General features: G+C 44.5%; 1 protein-coding gene across 1 annotated transcript; it reads left to right on the forward strand.

The window, feature by feature from the left end:
- Window positions 1–1,035: 1,035 nt before the first annotated feature.
- Window positions 1,036–12,031, forward strand: PARL (presenilin associated rhomboid like). Its single transcript, XM_079539622.1, has 10 exons — window positions 1,036–1,114; window positions 1,195–1,393; window positions 1,454–1,594; window positions 3,271–3,319; window positions 5,342–5,437; window positions 6,614–6,763; window positions 7,182–7,252; window positions 8,377–8,478; window positions 10,014–10,111; window positions 11,806–12,031. Exons 1-10 carry the CDS (start codon window positions 1,068–1,070, stop codon window positions 11,918–11,920), a joined length of 1,068 nt encoding a protein of 355 aa, XP_079395748.1. The 5' UTR covers window positions 1,036–1,067; the 3' UTR covers window positions 11,921–12,031.

Consider the following 12,031-nt stretch of genomic DNA (forward strand, 5'->3'; position numbering starts at 1 on the left):
AATACTGCAATGTAAAACACTGCATGCTTCAAAGTGAGGAAGCTTAAAAGCTGGATTCCACAAAAAAACAAATGAGCAACCATCCTTGAGCCAGCACCTAAATTCTACCACTTTCAGAAGGACTAGGGATACCACTGCAGGAATCCTTCCTCCACTCTTAAAATGACAGCCCAGTCCTAATGTGCCTACTAGAGGTAACATAACATCCACAAGCTCCACATGCTGGATGCAAGCATTCCTCAACAGTAAAAGGCACATGGGGGCCAAAACTAGGCGACATTTCAATTCAATTCATAGGATGGCTTGGGCTGGAAGGGACCCCAAGGATCACAGAATCACAGAATGGCCAGGGTTGGAAGGGACCTCAAGGATCATGAACCTCCAACCCCCTGCCACATGCAGGGCCACCAACCTCCCCATTTCATACCAGGCCAGGCTGCCCAGGGCCCCATCCAACCTGGCCTTGAACACCTCCAGGGATGGACGGGGCATCACAGCCTCTCTGGGCAGCTGTTCCAGCACCTCACCACTCTCTCTGTAAAGAACTTCCCTCTGACATCCAACCTCAATCTTCCCTCCCTCAACTTAGAACCATTTCCCCTCGTCCTGCAGTTATTTGCCCTTTCAAAGAGTTGATTCCCCTCCTGTCTGCAGGCTCCGTTTAGGTACTGAAATGCTGCAATGAGGTCACCCTGCAGCCTTCTTTTCTCCAGGCTGAACAAGCCCAGCTCCCTCAGCTTGTCTTCGTAGGGGAGGAGCTCCAGTTCCCTGACCACGCTCCTGATAAGGTCTCTGGAGAAAAAAGAGGAAAAAAGTAATAAAATATTCTGAATTCCAAAGCTAAAACAAACTTTAAATTAAAAAAAAATATTTTGGTTTTGTTAGAAAAACGGAGCGCTGACATCACGTGCACAGCTCGCACCGCCCGGGCACGCCGGGAGGGGCCGCCGCACCCAACATGGCGGCCGGGGCCGACCTTCCCAATGTGGCTGCGGGCACGACCGGCACCACGCCCCCAAGATAGCGGCGGCCGCCCCGGAAGTGCTCGGCGCGGGGAGGCGCCCAACATGGCGTGGCGGTGCTGGGCCCGCGCCTGGGACCCGCGGGCGCATAGGTACTGCCGGGCGGGGCGGGTGGCGGCGGATGCAGCGGCGGTGCGTTGCGGTGAGGTGACTGTCCGCTCTTTCCCCGCAGGCTGACGGTGCTACTGGAGCAGCGGCGGGGCTTCCGGCGGGCGCGGCCGCGGAGCGAGGAGCCCCAGACCCCCGCCGGCAGTGCCGAGGCGCGGCCCGCCCCGCCGCCGCCCCGCCGCAGCCTGTACCCGCCGCCGCCCGCCCGCGGGGGCCGCCCCTCTCCGCGCCGCCTGGTGAAGCCGCTGCTCTTCGCGGTGGGGGTGAGTGGCGGCCGGGGGAGGGCCCGGGCGCGGGGCCTCGCTTGCTGACCGTTGGCACAGTTCACAGGCACGGCCTTCGGCGCGGCGGCCATCTGGCAGTACGAGGCGCTCAAGTCCCGGGTCCAGAGCTACTTCGAGGAGGCGCGGGCCGACTGGCTGGATAGGATTCGGCCGCAGAAGAGGGGGAGCTTCAGGAAACAGGTGCGGGGCCGCGGGGTGGGGCCGGCGAAGGGAGAAGAGCGCCACGGTAGTGGCTTGTAAATATCTAACGTAGGTACATTCTGCTTCTCCGGCGCTGGAAAAACTGTAACAACTGCCATTCCTAAGCATTCCAGACGTCGGCTCCCAAAGATGACAGAGCTGGCTCACGTTCTGAATCTCGAGCATGAGTCGTTTAATCTTCTGGCTTCTGAATTGCATTGGTATTTTTAATTCTACTCTACAAATATGAGGATTCAGGAGGCATTTGTAAGGAAAGCTTACTCTTCCACATGCATCACTTTAGAATTGGGCTGTAAACAGCAGCATAAGTAGTGCAATACTCGTGCAGTTAGTTGGCATCCCAAAAGCTACCAGCCCGTTTTATTGTCAGTTAGGTGCATTTAAATCTAAAGTAACACCGGTATGTGCTGAGGTCCCTGCTGTGGCTGGTGGCAGCCCACGCCTGCTCAGTCTTCTTTCTCTGGGAGGCAGGGCTGTGTGCACTGGAGCAGCACAGGATCCCGGAATGCGTTTGGCAGTGCCAGTTTTGCCACGGTGCACATTGTGGTGCACAGTGAAAAGCATCCAATGGGCACGAACTGCTCAGCGCATACACCTTTGTCTTAAATCATTTCAGCTTTATACTTTTGTTTTCCTTCAAAACCTGGGGAGGAAGACCTGCTGGTTAGCTTTCTAGAAGTAAAACAAAACTACCCTATTCATAGGTTTGAATTCCCAACCTCTCTCCTCAGTAGGTGAGCTCCACTTTCAAAGTTCTTTGTTCTCCCATTAGATTCCGAGTGCATTCTACTTCTAGTATTATAACAAAGTGATGTTACTGTAGTGTCTTCATACCAGAGGAGTTGGTTGGATGCACGGTACCATCTGTGTCCTGGGCTAGAGCATTAAGCCAAAACCGCAGTGCTGTAACGCTGGTATCGGATAGAAAATAGCTTAATAGTAGTATTGCACCTGCTTCCCAGCCTATAACTGATTTATCTGACTATGTGCTCATTAATACAGCTGGAAAGTCATTGAGCAGTCAATTAAATATTTGTCCAAAGCCATTCTGAAAGCTCACAAAGGGAAAAGGGGATGGAATTTATGTGTGGGCTGAGTGAGCTCAAAATAAACTTTTTCAGGGGTTTTAAACTTGAAGGAGGGCTGGGTGAGCTGGACACAAGAGGGAATGGTGTCCACGTCTTGTGGGCCACCTCTGCAAAAGTGACCCTGGCACAAAAGTGGAATCTCTGAAAGGTGGGTGGTGTGTTGTTAGCGTTGGAGTGAGGCTTAGGGCTGGATTTATGCTAACTTTGGCTCATCTGCTAAAGTGAGCATTATGGACTAGATCCTTCTTCAGTACAAGCAGAGGTAACCTGTGGAGTTGTACAAAGTGATATTACCCTGTTCTCTTTTTTGAAGAAATTCTTGATCTGCCTTTAGATCTGTCAGGAAGGAGGGTAGATAACCACAGATCTGTCAGGAAGGAGGGTAGATAACCACACTTTAGTAAGGAAATGCCGACTTAAATAGCCGAACCAGTAAGAAGTACAGAAATCTCACCTAATTGACTAGACAACTTTCAAACATATACCTTCCATTCATAATCTCCTGTGACTGTTTTTGAAATTGCAAATGCTCTGCAGCAGCAGTGATAAATACCAATTCTGTTTCAGGTTAACAGCTGGTGGAATAACCTGACTGAGGGTCAGCGGACTGTGACAGGTTTGTGTTAGCTTACAAGTATTAGACATTGACAGGAAGAGAAATATGGCAAACAGGTACAGTATGTTGAAACAGATGGCTTTCTTACTGCATTTATGTTGTTAGGCACCAAGCATGTGTGAACTTACGCTTGCACATGCACTATTTCTGCTACACTTCCTTCTCACTAAGTATTTTGTGTGCATAAAAATATTGCATCTCTGTAAGTAAATTATGAAAGTTAGCTAGAATCCTCTCCCGTAACGTTTCTCTGAGGAGCTGTGAGAAACAGCAAATACTTTTAGAGGGAGTATGAGCTAATTCTGTGCTTTTCTCTTTCTTTGTGCAATTCTGTAAGAGTTATCTTGAATATTAGGTAGACATGAGATGCCCTAAACTGTGGGGCTTTCTCATCCAGCTGAAGCTGACTGGAGTTACCTAGCCTGTTAACATGACTGTTTGCCACCACAAGGAGGAATACTATGTATTTGTTTTATTATTTCACCAACAGATGGATGTGATAATTCTGTGATAATTTTTTGCTGTTTTACAGACGTAGCGTTGCAAACAAGCAGCAGCTATGTGGTGTTCCTCCCTTTGGTTGGGACGTGGTTTTGACTGGTTAGGTTAACATTACCCAAAATCCCCAAAGCAGAGGTAATGTTTGGGGAGAAATTGATGCAAATAAAATAGCTGAACAATATCCAGTGTTAGATAGCTTACAGTTTGTGTTAAAAGGCTGCTAGTAATAACTTATGTAACGCTATGCTGTGTCATTTACCTACCTACATTATAGAGTGCTTTTAATTATTCTTCAATAAGCATGCCAGGTGATGACTCAGATGGAAGTATGATATTGTGTCTGGGGAGCAAAGACTCATTCTGCATTCTAGATCATCTCTCATCACTTAGATAATCTGACATGCTAAGTTCTAGCTGGTCAGCCATTTGGGTATTTGCTGTAGCAAGGTAGGCTTTCTTACTAGAGGAAACACTTTCCTTGTGTGTTGCATCAGGGTGTTACAGAACTGTCAACAATTTCAGAACAGTAAAGCCAGTGTGCTTCAATAGTAATAAAGAAAGCACTCCAAACAAGAAACAATCAATTTGCTTCATTACTGTTTTTAAGCATTCGTGTTCTTAAATAAGATCACAGTAAACATCTGTGAAGTAAAAAGCTGTGCATTTGCTATCTCACAAAGAGGACTGGACCTTAGCAATACCAAGCCAGCTTCTTATACTTAATGCCTAACCAGTGTCATTACAATTCCCTGAAAACCATACTCCCCTATGAAATGGGAAGAATGTGTACTGCATGTTTGTTGCAATTGGAAAGATTAATGAGTGAAATGAGTATAACAGCAAAGGAACTAGTGCAGATGGAATGGTGTTTCAAAGGCAAATGAAAGGTGCTCACCTGTCTTTGAACATCTAGGCTCACAGGAAGGTCTCTACAAGAGAGGAACACACAGTCAGGGGTCTTCCTCCAGTGGCAGTCAGCCCTTCAATGAGGTCTGAGAGAGATGCAGCCAGGCTGCACCCCTTCCTGTCCCACAGCTGCATTGCCTTCAGCTGTGCTGACAGGGCTGACAGGGTCCTTTCCCCAGGTGCTCAATCAGTGGTTCAGGACAGGACTCAGCCGTTGCCATGCAGTATCAGTATGGTTCCTGTAGCCTTCTCTCCATGCATGGTTGAATGCCTCTGTCAGCCTGCTGGTGGTATTTGGGAAGAAGCAGATAGAGAGGCAAGAAACAGCTGGTTCTTCATTCACTGGTTCTACAGTGCAATAGAGGTGTGCTGAGTGTCTTTAGTACAGCTTTACTGCATTTGTTAAACTGTATGTTAAAATAAGCAGCTGAAGTTGTCTGTTCTGTTTATAAGGTTTGTAAGTAGAACTTTCTGTATTTCTCACTGCTTTTTCTAAACTCTATAAAGTAAGAAATAGTGAGGGGAGAAATGGTTACTACAGGCATACTTTTGATTACAGTATTACAGCATGTTTAAATTCATAGTCTGTTTCTGTACTGCTTGTCTTCTTACTAGGTATTATAGCTGCAAATGTCTTCATATTCTGTCTATGGAGGCTGCCCGGTATGCGACGGATTATGTTTACATATTTCACCTCAGATCCATCTTCCAGTAAGTAAACACTAATTTGAGTGACTTTTCTGTATTGGTATATCAGGGCCTTTGAACATCCTGTAAAGCTTGGGATGATGCTGTGCTTGCTGGTGATGAAGCTGCAAGTAAGCCCAGTCGTGCCCAAGCATCGTGTTGTCTAGATTGATCTGATTTTGTATTTTAGTCAAAAATAAACCCCAGCATTGGTGCTTTTCTAAGTATTGTAGTGTCAGTATAGTTGTCTGACGTCTGGCCTTCTCCTGCATTCAGTGGGCTGAAGTTCTTGCCTTTCTAAAGGTGAAGAGATGCTGAAGTTAGTGACACCAAGCCCTACTGCTTCCCTGCACAGAATGCTGATATCCCAGTGTTCATACAGACCTTAGTCTGTATGTTATGTACAGTCTCCTCATTTCAAAGCTGGGCTTTGGATCACAAAAACAACCAGCCACATAAAACTAAACAAATACCCTCAGCTTCCGCTTTGTGTGAAGTGTTTTGAGCTCGGGAAAAGAAGCTACCAGTATTAAATAACACAACGATGAGCTTTCTTTTCCACTGTAGAGAAAAGCATTGAAAGGATGAAACAGATATGCATTGGGAAAGTAGTTTCTGCTGTCCTCTTAATTTTTGCTGAGGTGGAAACTCAGTGATTTCCCTGCATAGTCTCTAGCATCAAAGACAGCTTTAATCCAGATCAGTCACTCCAAACACTCCATTTGAAACGGTGTTGATCTTTAAACCTGCTGTTCAGCCTTTTTATGTTTTCAAGGCTATTGTTGCAGTGAGGAGAGCTGGTACTTCTAATGAATCAATTTCCCTAGCAAAATAATTTCATATAGAAGTTCATCTGGAGATGCTAATAATCTTTCACTATTATGTGTGTATATATAATTCTTTCCAAAGCACGCAAAAAGTGTTTCAAGATTGATTTTTTAAGTGAAACGTTCCCTAATAGGTACCTAAAGTAGCTGTTGGTACAGCTTGCATATCTCAGGCATATGTTCTGCCTTTCAGAAGGTTTTGGAATTTGAAACTTGTTACATTTGTGGGTTTATTACATAGTTTGTGTTTGAGGATTCAAAGTACAATTAACCTGTAGTGTCGTTTGATAAACTCTTAGTCTGTGTGACATGCATGCTGAAACAAATTGGAACACTGACTTTGTTTTTCATTTATTGTTTTCCTCTTTTGCAGAAGCCCTGTGTTCTCCCATGCTGCTCTCTACGTTTAGCCACTTCTCTCTTTTCCACATGGCAGCAAACATGTATGTTTTATGGAGCTTTTCCAGCAGTGTTGTCTCTCTTCTGGGATGTGAGCAGTTCATTGCAGTGTATCTTTCCGCTGGTAAGGTGAAATACATACATTTGCAACATTTTGAAAACAAGTCTGTGCACGTAAAGTGTGCATGGTTAATAAGTGTGCAGTGACAGATGGCAGCTGTGCAGTGGGAGGCGTTGCTCTGCTGTGTGACACTGCTTACTTGCTGTCACACAAAGGGCTGATGGCTGTAAGGAATTGGGCTTCCACTGTTCTACTCTGAGAATACAAGTTTCTCTTTTCTCAATCATGGTTACCAAACCAAAATACTTGTGGTGTGGACTCAGGGGGTTTACCTGGGAAAAGCAGACTGTTTATTCAAGTTCAAAAACAAAACAAAAGCCCTACACTACTTTCTTTAGCAAAATTTAAGGAATGTTGTTGAGCTTTCTGATCCTTGTCAGCGCTGGTGATGTTGTTTCTAATGGGCCCTTTTCCTTTCTAGGGGTTATCTCCACTTTTGTCAGTTATGTTGCTAAAATGGCTACGGGGAAGTTTGAACCATCCCTTGGAGCTGTGAGTATCTCAGAATGTAGGAGATCTTATGTATGTGAAGCTGTGTGGCCTGTTCTATTCTTTAATCTGCTTAAAAGAAAATATTCTGGATCATGAAAACTAACTGGGAAGGGTTACCAAAGCCCAGGTAACCAGGTGGGAGCTTGGATATTCTTCAGTTATTTAAACTCTCTTGCAGTGACAGCCCAGAGCTAACAGCAGTCATAGTGGACTGTAAATGAGCACCTGAGAGCAGGTCTTGGCACTGAGCAGTTCAGTTCTGTAACTTGTGTTATTACACAGTTGTGTGTCATGATCTTCTCTAATTGAAAAACAACACTTGTGAAAGAGATCATGCATTCAGATGGCACGTGCTGCTGGTGCAACCCCTAGGGAGCACAGTGCAGAAAGAGCAGCCCTCTGGGCAGAAGTCCCACTGTTTGGAAGGTATGAGGTGGGCTGAGAAGGTGATGTGGTTGTTCTGTGCAAGTATTTTCAGTAGTGCAGTGTTTTAAAACACCTAACAAACTGTGATGTTGAAGTCAGCATGACCTTTGTGAGTTTTACACACTTCTCCACTTATTTTCCTAAATTTTGAAAAACATAGCAGTTGGGTTCTTGCTTTCAATGGGAAGGAATAATTTAATGAGCAGTTTCTAAATTAGAATTTTTGTTACTGCTGCGTGTTTTCCCTTTATCTTATGAATAAATTGTGTCTGCAATAATTTCTATTAGATTTATTAATATGAGCTTACTGAAATTGCAACACTGCATCAGTTTGTGGTATTCACATCTTTTGCTTTGAACATTTCCATGGATACAAAAGCCTGCAGTCGGTTTAGTACAGACCAGCATTGACAAAAGATTTCTTGTTCCTGTCCCTCTGTTACTTTCCCTGCTTTGTTTTCCATTATCTAAGATGTCTGTGATTAATGTGTGCATACAGATTGCTAGAGTTTCCTGCTGAAAGCACAGTAATGTTGGTTGTCTTTAAATAGTCTTCTGGTTCTCAGATTTTCTGTGGTACTATGTGATGTAGCATTTAGAAAAACTAAAACCAAAAGAAAAAAGATTCGGGTGCAGAATTCTTTCTTTCCCACATGTCACATCTCGGCTTACTCCCATGTGTTTTAATGTGTTTTCAGTCAGGAGCCATCATGACCGTCCTTGCAGCTGTCTGTACAAAGATGCCAGAAGCAAAATTAGCCATCATATTTCTTCCCATGTTCACGTTTACAGCAGGAAACGTAAGTACCTTTGAACCTCAAAGAAAAGTGTTTTTCCTCTAACTGCCCTTCACCTCAGAGCATCTTCATTCACGTCTCTGAGGTGTTAAATTGGCTTTGAAAAAGGCTACAAACTCATGGAAGTCCTGGGGGCTGGTGCTGACTGAATGCAGCCTAGCAGTCTCATGCACACGTGTGCCGTCAGCTCAGTTATCCTAGGCTCCATCCTGCATGGATTTGTTTGAAGTCAGATACTCAGAGGTGAGGGAAGGTAGGAAGGACTCAGGTGAATCTGTTGGGGGAATGTGCACACACTGTTCTGATGTCTTTCTGGTGGGTGGTACTTTGTGTGGCAGCACTTGTTAACAGAGTTACCCTTGTTAACAAGGTGAACTTCACCTAATATCTAGACTCTGTTTTTGGAGAAAAATTCTTCAAGACTGGCAAGGCAGAGTTTCACTTCAAGGGCAGTAACACTCCTAGTCTAGGAACGCCTGCCTCCTGGTTTGGACACTTCCCAGTGATACTTAAAAGAACACCTTTGGGATTAGAAATTAACTGCTGGGGCTTTCCTTCAGTGATGGATCTTCTTTAAATGCTTTTAGACACAGCCACTGCACCATTTAGGAAAAGGTTTTTGTGTCTGTTTGACTTGCTTGAATCACAGAATGGTGGAATAATTTGAGTTGGAAGGGACCTTTAAAGGCCATCTAGTCCAACTGCCCTGCAGTGAACAGGGAGAATAAGTTAATCCTCTTTAGTCCACTACTTACAGTTGTTTTCTTATGTTACTTAGAGCAGTTAAGCTTTGTCATTTCAAGATTTGTGGTTGTAATATTTTGTTGAACTCTGTCAGCTGTGTTTGTGTGATAAATGTAGCCCGTGTGTTTTTCTTGCGCTTCTGTTTGGGTGGATGTGGGCTGTTTTGGTTTTGTTTTTTTTGCATGCTAGCCTTTAATTGCATCTTTCCTGTAAAAGATCACCAGGGTAGAAATGCTGGCAGAGCCACAGCCAGCACTGCCATGAGGAAGTTCACATTACAGCAGTAACACAAGAACAGCACCAGCTGGAATGGTGCAACCCACAGGGTATTTTCAGCCTTTACTAAGAACTCCTACCCTTCAATTTCTAAATGTTAAGTGCTCCTGTAGCCTAACTCATGTATATTGTAACAGGCTTTTAAAATAACAAAGCTGATACAGCAACACAGCTGCTATTCTAACTTGTCACATGTCATCAAGGAGAGAGATTCTAATTAAAGAACACATTGTCCTAACATTCATTTTCTTCCTGCTGGTCTCCTGTAATGAGCCATTATCTGGGAAGCCCATGTTCCTCCTCAGCATTATTCCTCACCTCCTCATGACTGTATTTGGAAAGCACAGTACAGCCAGCAGCTTACATCCATTCACAAAACACATTTTTACAGCAATTGCTTTGATATGAAGGTTATGAGGTACTTTTTAATCCGGATCTTTAGTCTCTGCTAGAATATTTACAGTGGCCATTACATACTGTGTCTGATCCTGTCTGTTCCATGTTCTCTTCTTTTGCAGGCTTTAAAAGCCATCATTGCATTTGACACTGCAGGGCTTGCTCTGGGCTGGAGATTTTTTGACCATGCAGCACATCTCGGGGGAGCTCTGTTCGGAATGTAAGTGTCACATTGAAATCCCTCCTAGGCAGATTTTCACACACCCCCCACCCCACACACACACACATACCTTACCTCTGAAGTTTGGGGATTGTTCTTATTTATTTGTTTTCGTATGAATAGCACTGAAGAGGAGTCAGTGTTATTCTTAGAATGTCTTAAAATTGTGTGGAAAAGTACTGTTATCAGATCTTAGAGCTGAAGGAAGTTGAGCTGGGCTGTCCTTGGTTGGATGTCTGACTGTCCTGTCGCTGTAAGCTGGGCTGGCTTTCTTTGTCCTGCTCTCCAGCACGCTGAAGAGTCACAGGGCAGAACAGATTCTCACAAAACATGGTATAACAAATTAAAATGCTTCTGGAGTTGAACAGTTGAGAAAATTCTTGTGTCTGAAATGTTTATTTCTGATTACCAGTTTAGAGTTGAATGAGTATGAACTGAGGCCACATTCTTCAAGCAGCCCCTAATGCTGTGTTTCAGTGTTGCTGCTTTTGTATTGTAGCCTAATTGTGAAGAACTACTAGAAATGAGTTTGTAGCAAACAGATCTGCATTGTTCGTGTTGGAACCACATGAGCTAATGAGTTTTGCACTCACTGCTGTCCTAACTTGCACACACATTGCTAGGAGTGTTTTTAAACACAGGCTAAAAGCCTACCTGATGTCTGAGTAGACCAGATAAAGAATGAGTTGACAGCTTGTTGTAGAAGTGTGTCCAGTGGGTTTATTCTGCAGCATTCCCTAGGTTTCCAGGGAACCTGGGCTCCTGTGGTAGTGTGTAGAACACTGTTCCACTTCCACTTTCCCTGAGGTCACAGTGCACAGCAGTTACTAAATGTTTGTTCTCACAGTTCCTGAAAGCTACAGTCTGGTTGGAGGGTGCTTAGTTTGGTCTCCAGGCAGGTTTGCCTTTGCTGCTGCTTGGCAGGAAGTTTCACTCTGCACAGCCAGCTTTCCTTCCCTTCTCAGTTTCTCATAGTAATACAGATTCACTTCTTGTGGCTGTCCAACCTTTTGGCTTGCCTGGGTGGCACTGAGTGAAGAGCATCTGCCTTGGGCTGCATTTAAGTAGGTCACTCCAAAAGTAATGCCTCCTCCCCGTGGAAACTACAACAGATACAAAGCACAGTAATGCTATTTGATGGAGCAAAACACTACTTTTCATATTCCTCTCTGGTAAGGGCAGGTCTTAGAAGAGTCTGGTAAAGAGAAGTGATCACATTTTTCTTTGAGATGAATATGTGTTGCAGCTCTGTACGTTGCATTTGAAAATTTGCAGGTAATGTATTTATGACAGCTAAAAATGCAGTCACAAATACACCAACAATTCAATGCTTTTTTCAGAGCTGCACTCAAGTTTTACAAGCACCTTTCCTTCTCTCTCATGTATACATTCTATTCAGTGATTATTTCGTTATGTGGCTCCACCTCTCCCCCACGCTATCCTCCATAACCTCCCTTGTGTAATCACTTGTACAAAACCACATCAGTATCAGCGTGAGTGTAAATCAATCCAGAGCACTCCAGCAGGAGTTGGAAGGACAAGCAGCTTAGCTAACATTGCCACCTTCCAAAAATGCTACTTCTGCCTTGGTTTATCTTGTCTGCTCTTGCAAGCAGTTGTTTGCCTTACCAGCAGGTCTGTTGCTTGGCTGCAGAGAAGTTGCAATTAGTTCTGACTGGCATTTTCTCTCCCAGGTGGTATGTGACTTACGGCCATGAGCTCATATGGAAGAACAGAGAGCCGCTGGTGAAAGCTTGGCATGAAATGAGGACAAGGAATGCAGGAAAAGGAGGTGGAAGATCTAACTGACCCTAATCCCACCGTGCAGCTGCCGGAGGGTTTTTTTTGCTACTCCACATTAGAAACCTCAGCTTCTTAGAGGCCTGACATTAACTTCAGTTATAGAAACGCCTATCATTA

Source organism: Tetrao urogallus (assembly GCF_951394365.1).
Source record: "Tetrao urogallus genome assembly, chromosome: 9".
Classification (NCBI taxonomy): domain Eukaryota; kingdom Metazoa; phylum Chordata; class Aves; order Galliformes; family Phasianidae; genus Tetrao; species Tetrao urogallus.

What these genes read in the sequence shown, in the direction of transcription:
- PARL (XM_079539622.1), top strand. Translation starts at nt 1,068, where the DNA reads ATGGCGTGGCGGTGCTGGGCCCGCGCCTGGGACCCGCGGGCGCATAG. An exon ending in CGCTGCTCTTCGCGGTGGGG is followed by an intron (nt 1,394 to 1,453) that starts GTGAGTGGCGGC and finishes CCGTTGGCACAG; the next exon opens with TTCACAGGCACGGCCTTCGG. An exon ending in CACCTCAGATCCATCTTCCA is followed by an intron (nt 5,438 to 6,613) that starts GTAAGTAAACAC and finishes CCTCTTTTGCAG; the next exon opens with AAGCCCTGTGTTCTCCCATG.